The sequence below is a fragment of the Ixodes scapularis genome, unplaced genomic scaffold (assembly GCF_016920785.2).
Source record: "Ixodes scapularis isolate PalLabHiFi unplaced genomic scaffold, ASM1692078v2 PGA_scaffold1__304_contigs__length_218370807, whole genome shotgun sequence".
NCBI classification, from domain to species: domain Eukaryota; kingdom Metazoa; phylum Arthropoda; class Arachnida; order Ixodida; family Ixodidae; genus Ixodes; species Ixodes scapularis.
In genome coordinates this window covers 40,007,914-40,024,272 of record NW_024609846.1, presented here as the reverse complement: position 1 = coordinate 40,024,272, position 16,359 = coordinate 40,007,914, and the positions used below count along the sequence as shown (strand labels likewise).

The window sequence follows — 16,359 nt, the reverse complement described above, 5'->3', positions numbered from 1 at the left end:
AGCAAATTATTTTTAATTAATGGACCCAAGTTTTGTGTGTGAATGTTTCTAGGTAGATAAAAATTAAATTTAAGCTATATTTACACCCTAAGACATAATTTAGAAGGGGGGGGGGGGGGTAGCCCAGGGTCCGCCCACAACGAAAGGCGCTTTAGCACCAGTTTTCGGCAGTCCTTGTTTGTAGGGATGATTGAGGTGTAAAATCTTCGTTTTAAAATTGTTTCTCTATTATTTTTACGTTTACAAAATAAGTAATATAAACCGAGTCATTATTGTGGTAAAGAAAATATCCTGAGATTGCCTTTTCCGGTTCCGTTTTCAACGAAAACCAACATGGCTGCCGGCGTTTGCGGAGTGCTCAACGGCGGCAGCTTGATGAGTTCGTTCATTTTTATGAGTGTGAGTTGGTCTGCCTTGACCGAAGTGTTTAGTTGAACACAATCTTAACCCACCGGGTTTGTAGCAAACAACTGTGTCATGTACGCGCCTTCGGATGCTCTTTGCGGATGCTTGGTTTCGTCGCGGGACTGGCCTAAGCCTAGCGTCCCACATCATGTATGTTGCTTGACCTGGCTTCATTTGTGTGTTTGCGCGTGCTGCTGCTGAATAAGGATGTTGATTCCGGTAAAAGTGGCTCTCCGAATTGTGCAACCGTCGTGATTGCAACCATGGTTTCAATACCAAGATGCCTACATGGGTAAGAATTCGCGAGCCATTTGGCTGGAGGCAATCTGGTATTTGGCTTGTCCTGGTACACGGTCCAGCCATTTCGCTCCGAAAGAAAAGTAGCTCTCAAATTTGTAAGAGCACCTGACCTACTAAAGGGAATATTTTCAGGTCGCGTTTTCGATTGTGCATCATTATGCTCACCCATCTTACTCGCGGATGCCATGCAATAATTAATTAATAAATAATAATAATAATAATAATAATAATACATTTATTCACACATGTAGAATCAACAATGGAATTACGGGTCCGGTCAAAGCCAGCATGGGCTTGTGGGACCAGGCCCTGCAGTAAAAGAATTCGGAAGTGCACATTGTGCACTTCCGAATAATAATAATAATAATAATAATTAATAATGAATTATATAAATAAACAAAAATAAAAGAAAGAAAGAAGGAAAGGAAGGAGAACAGAAAAGTTAAAATAGCTGCATACTTATTTTGTTGATTTTTTTCAGTCCTCTCAGTTGCCTTTTACCGCACACCGAAGTAGGCTGAGAGACGCTTGTATTGAACCGTGGCTCGTGCATGATAAAGCGCTAGAACGTCGCTTTCATGGTCGCATCTTGCGAACGTTGCAGAAGTTTTTGTAGACGCGGGCGGAATAGCGGACGGACAAAGGAGAAAAAGGACGCCGACGCGCAGCTTTCATGTCCGCGCTTAGACGATGGTTGACGGTGGTGGAATAGCAGACGGTGCCGGAGGCTGCCGCGCGTCTGCTCGCACAACTAGTAGGCGGTGTCAGACGCCAGACAAGGCGCGCCTGATCTCGCGAAAGGGAAACATTAGGCTTACGAGCGTGTACGGCCGAACAGTCAAGCCAATGTACTAGTGGTGGGCGGAGCCACAGATCTGTGGGCGGGGCTTAGAGCGGGTCGTGACCTCCTCCTAAATTGCGTCTAACGTCGTAAATATTGCGCGAACATTTTTTTTGTCATGCCACAAAAGAAGTTACGTGTCGCACCTTAGCCCTTAAGAAAAAGTCACTTTTTTTTCTTTTTAGTTTTAGTGTTTCCAAAGAGTCAATTGTGTTAATTCAGTTGCTCCGAGTAAGGGCACCCATGGCAAGGTGATTGTTCCTTGCAGGGGTCATTGCATTGCAGATGTCACCGCTTTTACCATCGGAACAATAAGCGAACATCTGTGAGAATTGTTATTGCAAGATAACTGGACGTGTATTTGTTCACATAAATGTTCATATAAATAAGGGCAATGTGAAACTTTTGCAGGCAGAAGCTGGCTAGACTTTATTCTTTAACACGTAGAAGTGTTAAGGATCAACTCTGCTCACACGGCACTCATTTACCTTAAAATTTGATTTTTTGCGACAAGAAATTATGCTGGCGGCGACATTTGTCGGTGTAATCGTTGCTTGCTTTGGTAAGCCCTTGAATCTTGTATTCGAATGCTTCACGTGTTTAAATACAAGGGAGGAGTTTTTTAAACTTTACAGGCTTGTTTTAAACCAGCAATGAAAGCTTCACTAATGCGGTGTGTGCAGGTGAGTTACACAGTCAGGGGTCTTAATATAGGGGGCTAATTGCTACAAAAAGTAGAATAGTTTACTAAAGATTGTTAATTAATATGTTTAGTGAGTAATAATAAACAAAATTTTATTTAGAAACTTGTGCGTCATTGAAAATACAAAATAAGTAAATCTTGGAAAGATATGGGACACGTGGGAGGTGCGGTAGTTCGGTAAAGCCACCACACATGCAACAGGCGGAATGCAGGCACAGAGAAAACGCTGAAGAGATGAGAAAACCGGCACGGCCGCGGTTTCGCCCCATTTCCCTTGCACATCTTGCACGACTGGTAACTTCAAAGTGCCACCACGCTTCTCCCGTGACCCAAAATCTTTCTAAGATATAATTATTTTTTTTTGTCATTATACTTAGGAAGTTTCGATTTAGTACCATAATCCTATGTTCAATCATTAAAAAAAAGTAATTAACCGAATTTGGTCAAATATGTGACTTATGGTGACGATTATTCTTCGATATTATGTCCCCATCGGCACATACCGCATTAGTGTAGCTTTATGGTTTAAAAATATCAAACCTTGTTATAAATATAATCATTATTGTTTCTTCACATAGCAGGTGAAATAGCGTGCAATGAATTGAAACAATTGGGCCAGTATATACAAGGCTGCAACGACAATGAGTTCCACGAAGTAAGTGAATTAAGATTGCTTATAAACGATTGCCAATTAGCTAATTTCTTCTTTAAATGAATTCTTTATTACTTAGACTGCGCAACGTTGGTATCAAGTTAATGAGTGTCAGCTCGTTTTGTCACGTTTTGTTTGCATAGAAATTAATGTTAATAGGATTCGCCACCCTTAATAGTGTAGCAATCTGAAACAGACAGTATCACGCGAATAGTCTAATGACTGCATTTTAGATAAAAGTCTACATAGAAATTAATTGCCGTGTTTATATTTAATAAATGAATCGATCTGGGTGTACATCATAAATGAGGCGCAATGCAAATGTTTACCGTTTTTAAATTTGAACTGACTGGAAACACCTTACACTAAAAAACAAATGGGCCAATCATGTGATAGCTCTGATCCTTCTGCCATATTGCATTCTTTTCATTTGCAACAATTTTTTTTCGGAGTCAATAGACATTCTTGAGATTAGTAAAGTTATTTCTGTCGTCCTTTTGTTTGCTTCCTATGAGAATTAATGCGTCAAATAGCATCAGACGATTTAAATAAACAGGTACACACCAAGTGCTCGCTCGGTACGTCTGTGTTCTACTTTTAAGTTGTTTGGACGCCTTAATTTCTGCAGTATGCAATACCAACTAGTTCAAACGCGCGATGTTCTATAATTATATTATACATTATTTACATTAAATAATGCGAGTATCCAGCTAACGTTAACATTTTTTTCAATGAATCCTTTTAAACATACCTAGATCCACATCGGGCTCAAGTACTTGATTTCTCGTTATCAGCAGGACATCAGTAACAATCATGCAAAAATGCAGGTTTAATTTTTACACAAGGTGTTGAGCATTAAAGAAAACGCGTAATTTCCGCTATGGCATTAAACATTAATACCTAAATACTATCAGTCATTTTTTTTCTGGCTATAGAGCAGTAACGCGTCTATTAATATTTATCTAATTCTCATATCAATTGTACGCTAATATAGCTTTGTTTCATAGCGCAGTCTACACTCCTCTCTATCTTTATTGAAGCGAAAGCGTGAATCGCTTTAAAGAGATATGGTGTGTCCTCCTGGCAGAGAAAACGAAAACACTGCTCCTCGACCGTAACACGGTACTTGTTTTCAAATAAGCCACGCTTTTCAACGAGCGAAGAAAACACACATTGTAAAACGCGTTGATCATTTATTTTATCAATAACATTACCAGAGGTTTGATCACGATGAGTTTTAAGAACTAAATCTAAAGTGACGTCACCAAGCGTTAGAGTTCCAACAATTTACTGAATTGGAAACAACTGGTCGTTTGAAGAAACTTGAAACATTCACTCTTATTCGTACAGTTACTCAGTTGATACCTGGGTGATTGAAATATTCCGCTAATTATATAGGCATGTTAGGAAACTTTGATTCTTCATTATCTATGGTTTATGTTAGGTGGTCGGTAAATACTGTGAGTCCAATGGCAGGTAACACACACCAACAATGCACTTTTTTAAAACCTGTACTGCCTGTAACCCACAGAATTTCAAGCACTGAGTCGACTGGAATAAAAGACGATGGAATAGAGTTCCTGATGTAATTCATAATCGCTCGTCCCCTAGAGTCAGATCAATCATTCCTATAACCCTTTCCAGCGCTTACCACACAGGCGAAAAATGCTGAGTTACTGGGCTCTGGATCCGTGCGCAGCGTCTGATATTTCGAGGAAATACGAAAGGTAGCAGGCGAATGAATAATAACGACAGCAAGAGGTAGCTGACCATTCATTTGAACCGTGTACGTTCTAAAACGGCTGCCTATTAGCGGTGTTGACAACGTCACCGCTTATAGCGTCATACTAGTGATAATGGTCCACAAAACTGCGGATCATTGTCGCTCACTACCTTCGCCGGTATTCAATGGCGGGCATATATTCTCTTCAGGCGATCGATGACGGCCTTTGCTTTTGTTGATGATATGTACGCGATAAATGTATAGCGAGAGCAGTAAACAACTGTGATGCTCTGAGGGTGCTAAAGGAGGAGAAAATTCGGGGGCACGAAAAAGCAAATCACGAGCAGGCAGATATTCGGCTGTAACCCGAACAAGCGACCGGTTGTGTTCCGGGACGCTCCGAGCGCGCACCGGCGGGTTGAACCACTCATCCGGCGGTGCCCAATTTCTACTACTGCACCCACAATTTCAACCGTGAACTGGCAAGAGCCAAAAGTGACCACCTTCGACGGTGATCTTGCCAGGCGTACAAGCGGCGGCATTCGGCGAACTTGGTAAAGCACTCCGTCTTAGTAAAGACTGATCTTCGGCTGCGATCCAAAAGCACAAGACCAAGGACGACCAAGACAACCAATACAAAGGTCGAATTCAAAGCTAACATCAACGAGACTCACTTTGAGATGAACAACATTATTGTAATTGTACATTTGCAAATTTTTGGTCTAAATTTTCCTTTCTTTATATACTTTCTTTTAATACTTCGACGGTGCGTCCCGCTTCCTGATTTGTTGATCTGACCATACCCAAACACTACAAACAACACACAGCAAATACTTCTTGCCCCGTAGCTGGAACAAATCCAGCCCCTCCCTTTGCCATGGCAAGGAAGGCGCCACGAATGGCGTGAAAGGTTCGGCATTTTGTTCGCGACTCTTCGAGTACACTGAACAGCTATTGACCAATCTCGTCAGCTCAGAGGACAAGCCTGGCCGCCAGAGAGCCTCTTTTCCACGTTGCCTGCAGCGTCCTATTCCTTCGTGTCCCTCGTGAAGTCGGTTCAGCATTTTTGTCGAAGGGAACTGCGGATGACTAGGCGACTTCTATAAAGCAAAAGCCATTCGCAATGAGACAGGTTTCGCCTCTACTGCCAAAAATCTGACAAGTTGACAGGATGTCTTGGTTTCGCCGGCCATCGGTTCTTGGAATACTCCAGTAGTAGCTGGCAAACTTTGTCTATCCCTTGGGCTTCTTTCACTCGATCAAGAGTGCAGCTTCGGAGCCCCATCATTGCTCCAACTCTGAAAAATTGGAGTTGAGCGCTGCTCAGCATCACCGCAGGCTCCTCCTCGTTCACTGGTGCGATCACCCCCCCCCCCCCCCCCCCCCCCCCCCCCCGCGGAACTTTGTCGCCTCTCCTATCAAATTTTATCGCCTTCTTTTTCTGGCGCTTAGAGCCGCATCGTGTTTGACTAGCCGGCTGCATATATTCGTTGTTTTTTTCTGCGCATTCCTTTGCAACGGAACACTGGATGGCTACAAAATTAAAGTTCCCTTGATAACTCTGATAAACCCGGGAAGCACAAAATGCATCGTGTGGGCATTATACGTACGTCATTAAGTCGTGGTCCTTGAATTCGTCGTGCCCTTGTATTGCAAAGACTTCCTTGTAGTAAATGTAATAATAGCGAGGGGAGGCAGTTCATCGCGCCCTTTTCGCTATATATTGACTGCTGTTTAAAGTTGTGATGTCAAACGCGGTTGCGCTATCCATTTATGCGTTACGATCCACCTTGTGATGTGGTACGTCCAGGTGGGGAGCTAGGTTCTGTCATCCGTGGGTCAGCAATGGGCGACAACGGTCACCGGAGGACTGAGTATGCTGGACTAGGCGTGACTGGCCGATGACGATCGCCTACTTGCTAAGTATGATGGACACCGCGGACAGTCGCATGCTACGCCAGGTGACCGTTCACTGCTAGTCATACCTAGTCCAGCTACTTGCGCTCTCTTTCACCTGGTCTTTGTAGCGACGCTTTGATAGTGCTGCACTGATCGCGAATCAACATACAGCGTATGCACCGTGTTTTTGAAGTTTTTATTTGATGCTCTGTTTGGAAGCGTATGAGCCACACTAATCTTTTTCGTTCGGTCAAAGTCGGTGGTTTTGGCCTGTCTCATTTGTTTGCGCGGCAGTTGGTCAGTAGATTTATTTTCCTTCGCAACCAAAACGACCCGTTTTGGCGAACCGTCATTCTTGGTTTTATTGTTTCATCGAGCGATGACATCAGTGCCTGTGGGCGGTTTTTTTTTTAAGTTGTTGGTGCGTATTGTGTTTTAGTCACACGGTTCGCGCTTGAGTAATTGTCTCATGCGTCACGAAAGGACTAACAATATATTCAAATGATTTAATTTTCAGGATCGTTTTTGTACAGTTCAGGCGCAAGTCAGCATGTATTAAAGAGAGTTAAAAGAATGATTGTGTCCCAGAGCACAAAATCGTTTTTTTTATCAAGCTGCATAGCCAGCTACTCCTAGTCAAAACCTCGTTGGTTTAAAAAGGCATACCAGTGGCATGACCTGACAACTGCATCCATTGCGAAAAACGGAAGACTCTTGAACACGTGTTTCAAGACTGTTGGGGCGCGGTCTTTTTTTGGGACGTCCTTCAAGGGACGTTCAAAAAAGACCTTCCACATGACATACTTTTTAACTGTCATGATAATTCTTACGACAAAATTCTGCTGCTGGGACTGCTCAGCGTGTGGTGGTGCCGCATGGCTGTGCGACATGCCGACATTGGCGTGCGTTTTGTTCTTAAATATTTGGTAGAACAAGTATTTTTTTAGGAAATTGTTAAAGACACAGCAATTCCACCCTGATTAATTGCCTCTTCTTGATGAGCTATTTTCTGCCCTAAATGAGTTCTAGCATTTCCCGACATCAGCCAAGCTGGCTGGGGCCCTTTAGTGTCTTATGTGTGTGTGTGTGTTCTTTTTGTATTTTTGTCTTACATTATGTAATAAAGAAAAAAATATGTCCTTGTAGCGCCGGATTTCACTTCCGGCTGCCGCGCAGTGCGAACGTGTGACAATGTGCTCCGTTGGAGCGGCGAAAACGGCCGTGTCGGTTTTTCACAAAATGCGCCGAAAGACAAGGACAGAGTAAGTGACACAACACAAATTACTCTGTCCTTGTCTTGCGGCGCATTTTGTGAAAAATTAGTCATGTACCAACCGGCCCATCTGTCAGTATTGAGGCCGTGTCGGGCCGCGGCCGTTTCGGGCTGTTAACGTTACCCAGGAATATCGCGTTGTCCTGCCCACGCTGCTATCAGGTACTGTCGCCTTGAACTTTGTATTTTCGCATTGCGATGTCTCAGGGCCACCATACAAAATCAACGATTTCCGAGAAGAACTGCAGAGGTTGAGGGTACTTACTGACGTCCTTGCGATAGGGGCTTACCGAATGAATCATGTATGGCTGGTAACACTGCGCTCATCTGCGGCCAAGCGGCTCTTGGTGAAAGCCAGTAAGCTGAAAGTGAAGAGCAGTGTTGTATGAAACGGCGTTCCAAGGAACGGCGTTCCTGGAACGCGTTCCTTTTAGGAGGAACGAAGGAACGCCGCCGTTCCATTTTGTATCGCTGGAACTGGAACGGGAACGCGTTACATTTTTACTGGAACGGAAAGAGTAACGGCGTTCCTTTTTAGTCCAGTGGGGTAATTTTTATTTTGTTTTTAACAGGGAAAGTATGAAAGTTCAAAAACAATATCTTTACGAAGTGCAGGATCTATTTAACTTTTTGGCTACTAATCTTATGGATTATTTTGTGTGGTCCTCGCTTGCTAACAGTTTCAGGTGCAGGAGAGCTGGTGGGCATTGATATTTTTTTGAGTGCCGGAAACTGCGGTACAAAAAGCAAAACTTTTAGTCGTAGGAAAAGACAAAAAAAAAAGGTTGTTTCAAACTCAGCTAATTTCTTTGGTTCCACAAATCCTCATACACCCAGAGATCTTATTCCGACTACAGCCGTTTTTAAACTTCAATAACGAGACCTACAATTACAACAAGGTCACAGATTGCCAGATATCGGACTCGCGCTTGTATCCCGAACATTATTCACTTAAAAGATGCACAAAAAATAATCCTTATTCCTTCTCTTGTCCCCCACCTTCAAACTGAACAACAAATCCAAGCTTCACATTGAAGTATTTGTAGCTTTCAAGACTGACTTTCCAAAAGCCCTACCCTCTCCTTTACTTGCTCGTCTAGCGGACAGCAACATCGAGAAGCAACTGTTGTTAAGTTCTAACATGGGACTCTGTTAAATTGAAGCGTGTGAGGTTGTTGTAAAACGCTCGTGCAATCTTGGGTAAAAGTACATTTGGCTCGTCTGAATTGTCCACTACAAACATGGACATGGTTAATAGCTGAGATTTTTAACATGAATATATCAACAAATGAAACCCTACTTCCGCGTGTTTTCTACTCCTGGTGCCATCCCATCACGACATACGAACTCGTATGTTGACTACTAATGGGATAGATAAAAAAAAAAAAACTCTGCTTGATATAAATAATATGGTAATTAACAAAAAATACAAATGTAACGTATATGTAACGATGCGTTCCATTTCTTTAGCTGTAACGGGAACGAGTTTCTTTTCCACATATGGAACTTGTAACGGGAACGCGTTCCAAAAATCAGAAGGAACGAGGAACGAGCTTTCGTTTATTTTTTTGAGGAACGTGTACAACACTGGTGAAGAGGAAGCAATGTCTGGTGATTGATTCAGACAGACAAGACGTTCGACTAAAGTTACTTTGGGTGCCTTTCCACGTGACTGGCAAGGCTGTACGAAAGGCGTTTGAACCTTTTGGAAAGTGAGTGAAGTCACAAGGGAAGCCTGGCACACAGAACTTCGAGGAGTGCAAACGAACACAAGGACGGTGACATTGTCGCTGAAGGAAGGAGTCACCAGCGAAAAACTGCCCCACCAGTTACGTGTGCTTAGAGCTAACACGTTGGTAGTCGTCCCTGGAAGGCCCCCTTTGTGTCTACGCTGTAAGAGGACAGGGCATATACGAAAGGACTGCCGTGTTCCGTGCTGCAACGCGTGCCGTGGATTTGGGAACGTGGACGAAGATTGCCCGCGGACCTATGCGGCAGCTGTGCGGACTGCGGCGTCGGAAGCTACATCGGATATAGAAATTCACGAGGCAGAGCTAGAGACGGCAGCTGGAAACGATGCAGTGGTTCCCACAGAAAGCCAAGCGGTCACCGGGCAACGGCCGGAACTTCTAAGCCAAGCGTTCGACGTGACGCCCGACCCCAGGCTTGGCCCCACAGCTTTTGTGGCTGCAGTAAACGATGCCACAGTAGACGTCGAGACGCCTGGAAAGGACGATATGGCAAGACAGCAGCCAACAACGACTAGCGACCCACCTTAGCAAAGCGACACGGAGACGGACCAAGTTCTGGAACGTCTGGACTCGCCCTATGACCAAACCCAACGCCGTACCACCCAGCAGTGTTAGACTTTTGGCATTAAATCAAGCCCATAAGCACATTCTCTGTTAAAAGGGTCCACAGAGAGGAAAAAATGACTCAAGTGAGCGAAAGGAAACTGACAACAGAAAAAAAAATCACATGCACGTTTGACGTTAAGGTTATATATAAAGTTTAGACATAAAAGTATAAATTACATAAAAATGCTAAAAGTGAAACAAAGAAATAGTTAAACTTCCGCTTTACAAGACAATTTCAGGAATTGATTCTCTTTTTGCAGCACGAGTGTGCAGGTTGGCAATCGAGATTCTGTAAACAAAAATAGAGACGTGTTAAAAATAACAATATAACAAAAATCAAGCGAGTTTAGCATGGGTAATAATGTTGTTTCATAGACTTATTTATCTGGATACTTTGTTTTTGTATAAGCTTGTTAATGAAATTGTAGCCTGACCTGCCTCGTAGAGCTCCGTCTATTTTCATGTCCCACCGCGTACTAGTTGTACTCACATATTTCAGTACCTACATGCGCTATTTACCACTTCCACTCGAATAGTTTTAAGAACGCAACTTAAATTTAACCAGTTTTATTGTCCCTACTGAAAAATATTTTTGATGGAACAGCATGTCGTTGTAATCTTTATGGTGCATTACCTGCGTTGGTGAATATCTGTTTTTGTTTCTTTTTTAGAGTTGTGTTATATTTGTTGTGTACCACAGGGAGAAGGCGTTCAGTTGTTAACGAAGATATTATTGTAAAACTTAGTATTATTCTAAGGGTCAATTTTCAGCATTTCAGCTTACTATACAGTTTCACAGAGACCAATCGACGAAGAGGACTCTCTCCCTTATTCTGTTTAAAACGACTCTAAAAATATTGGGTCCCATTACATTTAACTTAAATTAATATTATTCTTTATTATATTGAAACAGTATTATGCAGTTATATTATATACTTATATAAGGATTTGGTTTCCATGTGCAATAGCCGGGATATGCACCAGGTTGCACTTACTCCTGCACAAGTGGAACTGAAGGAGAAAACAGCGTCCAGACAAACGATTATAGAAATGCTACTGTGTGCGTTGTAAGTAAACCTAAACATTTTAACACCTTGTTTCCAAGTGTTCTTTTTTTATTTGTAACTTTTAACTAGAACCTTTCACTTTAACTCTGTTTTTACGCTTTCAAAAATTTTAGAATAATTTGAAGAGATCCTAAAAACCTTTTTTAGAAGCTTCATTGTGTTTTTAGAATATTTTATCAACAAGGAAGCTCCCTCCGTGTTGAAGCTCAATACATGACTTGGCTCGCAATTTCTTGCAGCTGAGCGTTTTTTTGAGCTCGAAGTATTTTAATTCAGCTCTATCAAATAAACCCGAATCAAAACTAATCTGACTAGGCCCAACAAACAATAAACGTTTTCAGCAACCAGAAATAATAAGATTATCTTTAATTGGAAATTACATTTTTAATCAATCTTGCGGTAGCTGACTGTTCGGGTAGGTGCCGATTGTAAAAAAATATCGAACTTCAACATTTTTTATCCTTGTTCCTCTAAAGAAAGAAATATCTGTAACACCCAGCTCTAATAAAAACCGACAAGGTTATCGGGTTTTTAAAAACGTTTGCCCAGACGGTCGAAATTTTTTTTTTTTTTTTGCGCTGCGGGTTAATCTTTATTTAGCACTATAGATGCGTTACTGGCAATAACGGAATGTATTGCATCAACGATTTTATCGAATTGCTTAAAGGGATTTCTGTCGAGAGGAATTACGGTATGTTGTAAAAAATCAAAGTAGCACTTCGGACCGTTGCCGTATACATGACGCTTGCTGTACGAATTCAATCTGGAACTTTAGATGTCGCGAAGTAAACGAGAATCAAATGTTTGAATCTTATTTGTAGTAAGCAAACTTAAAATACTATTTTCTGCCGGCAGGAGTTTGAAGACAATGATGACACGAAGCTGGATCACGTTGGGATCTGCTTGAGCGGAGTTTGTCGGGGACACAGGGAACGATGTCCAGGCTGTACCGAATGTAAGTATGATTGGCATTTAAACATAATAGTTAAGGATCAGTAATGCGTGCATAAATGTTTTACACTTGACTTTTTTTTTTTAAGTGTTGCTACCAATTTTCTTACCAATGCCCCAACCAGGCAGGCCCGGTACGTTCACGGTTAGAGTTATCGATCTGTTTATTCGGGATCGCCTTTGAAATTTTATATGGCCTGCCTATATAACTAACTATAATATTGTGGTCTGCGAAGAACGAGGTTCAATTATTACGCTGAAATTCGATCAAATGTCACCTTAACCTTAATTAAGCTAAGTTTCTCTTGACCGGAATCATCAAAATCTCATAAAATTGTGAGCCATTCCGCTCTGTGAAGGTGGTTGGCCAACGAAGCTGTAGAGCACCACCACATATGATTCACCAAGAGACACACACAAGCACTTCACCAAATGTTTATTTACAGTATATATACTTCATTTTGAAAGGGTAGTGATCATGGCTTTGTGATCACTATAATATACTCTAATCGGTTGCATTACAACTTTGGTGAGATTCTTTGCTAAAGTTAAATCTCCTTCACGCTAGGCTTGTTATGTTTGTCTTTTTTAAGGAAATGTCTTTCCAGCTATATAACAGACATTTTCCAAACAATTTTTGGCGCATGCGTGCCATTTTCTGAAACCGCGGCGAGAGCTCTAATTACTGTCTGTTTACGGAAGTAGAAGTGGCAGATGCAGATGCTGCATGACGAGATGCGCTACCTCTCCTCTCTCCTCCGCGTTGAGAGCGTTAAGACATTTCTTTGAATAGGGAGTTTTCGAAGATTGTTTTTGCCGTTCCGCAGCGCTCTCCGCAATCCGCTACGACATCCGGGTTTCTTCAGTCAAGACTAGCGGCGCGCATGCGCAGTAGCGGTCTCTTCATTGTGGATAGCTAAACGGTGGGAGGAAAGCGGTTTACGAAAACTCCCTAATGAGTAGTTCGTTGTTGTGTGCAACGTAAATAGTTTTCTCCTAAAGCTATGCTAGCCCTATAGCATGCTACAGACGTTTAGACACAAACCCGATACAAGAGTCGAGACCTGGTATTATAGCCAAACGATGTGTCGACAGTACGTTTTCCTTTGCGTTGCTTTGATAGCAAATTTGCCATTCTGTTCGGAGAGAAAGCGTATAAAGAGGCTGAAAACTGGCATAAAAAGATTTCTTAATATTTATTTCACTAGCTGTTTTTTTTTCTTAACGGTATGGTAAAACGAGAAGGTACTGCCGGCTCGTAGGTTGGGTTTGTCCCGGGCTGCGAATGAATGCTGCAAACCGCCGCCCGTTTAGAAGGGTTCCATCGTATGCATTCGTCCATTTATTCCTCTGCCCCCTTTTCCCCTATACTCCGCGCTGCACTATGCTGAGAGAGCATTAGAAGCTGTCAATCAATCGTCTGGTTGCATCGCCTGACCGCACTTCATGCGCTCGAGTATGCGCACAAAGCGTAATTACGTGCTGCAAATCCGAACCGCTACTGGTCCAACGAACACGTAGCACCTACCTCACTATCAGATTAGCGGTTGGAAGGAGTATGAGAGTAATGTTTCTTGTGACCGCTTGGCATCGACATTATCCAAAAATGGGGCAATTGAAGGTTCTTCATTCGTCATGCTCAATATAAACCAAACCTGATACTTTGTATGATGAAAACTCGCGCAACTTACAACACTTGTGATATTTTGTATATTCGCATCATGACAGCCGAACTTCAACAGAGATGGAGCCAACTTCCTGAGCTAGCCGCCGAGTTTCATCGATGCCCTGATCTCAGCGAAGTGAGTTTACAAAAATAATTATACTTTATGAACGTAAAATTGGCACTAATTGGGTCGAAATATTTTTCAATTCTACACTAACTCCTCCGACGTTTGCATTAAGTTGTCTGAGCACCTCAGCAGACTGACAAGTTTTCTAGCAACATGTATAATATGCAGTGAATAGGCAAATCAGTAATTTTCGTTGTTCTTTCACAAAAAATTTTTCTTCCTAACCATGATGTGTCTAGGCTATTGATATCACAATTGAAACGCTATCTCTTATGTTATCAAGAGTGATTGGTGGTGCTTTATTATTTTAATTCTTCAGAGCGATCCCGTGGAAAATTGCCTCTATGTCTGCAAGGCCAATCATGATAATGGGAAGGAAGTATATTTCTACGGGATCTACAAGGATGACAATCCTTGCAAAGTGAGTACCAACAAACACGTGCCCGTGAGTTGCGCGACAGAAAAGTCCCAATCTTTGATTGACATGCAGTTGAACTGGATTGTTTAAAAATTTGTTCACTCATCTTATTTTTAACGCAGCTGCTAATATTTTTTAACTCTTGAACACAAACGATATAACGTGCAATCTTATCCCATAATTGTTATAAATACTCGGCTGCAAACAAATTACTCACGCATACAAAGCACACTTCGACCGCGCTAAACCCAATTGCAAGCTTTAGATAAAAAAAAAAAACAAAAAAAAAAAACAAAGAAAAACATGATTATCCGCTTTCTCATGACCAATCTACAAACTTTCTGGCACCAATTGGAGTTTCCCGAAAACATTACTTCTGCGTTTTCAACGTTTGGCGTGTTAATAAAATTAAAAAGTAGTAGTCTGGAATGCAAGCATAACCCTGTATTCCAAAGGGCTATATGGATGCAAAATTTTTTAACCTTTACACGTACACAAATATTTTTTTTTTGTATGGGCTAAAACGACCATAATTAATACATTCGCTTTATGCGAATATGAGAATATTTGTTCCTCATCAGTCGACTTTTTTTTTTTTCAGCCGGCAGACGGCGACGAGGGCACCTGCAGAAGTGGATGGTGTTATAAAAAATAAGTTATAAACCCGCATTACACAAGGAACCACGGGAATCGCCGCTCCACGAAGGTGTGTCTCAATAAATAAATCTCTGGTTCTGAACTGTTTTGGCTCTTAATGTTTACGAGGGTTTTCTGAATATACAACCTTCTGCTGCTAATATTTCATTTAACTGAAGGTCCCGCAAATGTTACACTTCAAGATATGTCGCTGTTTTATGTAATATAAAAAAAAAACGGAGCCAAGGTCACCCTTACAGAACCCCAAAACAGGAGAAAAACGAAAAAAAAAAAGAATAACACAACGACGTCTTAGAACATGGCAGCCTGTGATGTCCCGGGGGTTTATAAGTGTTACCGGTCGCCAGATGGCTTCCGCTATAAACTCTTACTTTTGAGTCAGGAGTCAGATTTTTTTCCTTGCACATGCAAGGCTGCCGCGCGCACTGAGCGCCCGTGCGAACATAATTTATTTTTCAAATGCCTTAAATTGACCCATTAAATACGTTCAATGGACACTGAATATCACCAATATTAAAAAAAAAAAGATATTTTGCCAGGCGATTTAATATAGTGTCAGAAGACTACCAAATCAATAACTTTCTACACAGCCACGAATATTTTTAATAAAAAAAAAGCGCAACTGCTCGAATCTGAAGCCGAAACATGACCACGGGGCTAAACGCCGCGAGATGTAGACTACGGACGAGGGAGATACCAAGAGCGGGAGAGAGTTGCCGGAAGTCGCGTATCTACACCCGACCGCATTTTTAGAGCGCAGCTCTTACGCGCCCGATTCCAGCTTCAGCGGCGTTGCTGTCGGCGTAACCGCGCGATGCATTATGGATAAGTTTCGCCACTAAATTTAGCGGAGAATTTTCCCTACTAGATTTAGCTAAAAAAAGTCCCCGCTAAATTAAAAATTTTCCCGCTAAATTTAGCGGAAAGCTTTCTCCGCTAAATTTAGCGGAAAAATTTCCCCGCTTAATTTAGCAGAAAATTTTCCCCGCTAAATTTAACGGAAAAAATTTCCCGCTAAATTTAGAGGAACAAAATTTCCGGCTAAATTTAGCGGAAGAAATTCCCCGCTAAATTTAGCGGAAAGAACAAATTCATGCCAAATTTACCGGAAAAAGTTTCCCTAGATTCGGCGGGAAACTTTCCCGCTAAATTTATCGGAAAAAATTCTTAGCTAAATTTATCGGGAAAAATTCCCCGCTAAATAAAGGTGGAAATTTTCTTGCTAAATTTAGCGTAAAATTTTGCCGCTAAATTTAGCTGGAAAAGCTCTCCGCCAAATTTAGCAGAAAATTTTCCCCTAAATGGGATGCGAGCAGAAGG

General features: G+C 41.8%; 1 protein-coding gene across 1 annotated transcript; it reads left to right on the top strand.

Annotated features, from left to right (window-relative positions):
• Nucleotides 1-2,065: 2,065 nt before the first annotated feature.
• On the top strand, nt 2,066-15,037 carry LOC8042332. The gene is made up of 7 exons (XM_040214452.1): nt 2,066-2,108; nt 2,828-2,904; nt 11,122-11,220; nt 12,076-12,175; nt 13,900-13,973; nt 14,284-14,385; nt 14,984-15,037. Exons 1-7 carry the CDS (start codon nt 2,066-2,068, stop codon nt 15,035-15,037), a joined length of 549 nt encoding a protein of 182 aa, XP_040070386.1.
• Nucleotides 15,038-16,359: the final 1,322 nt, after the last annotated feature.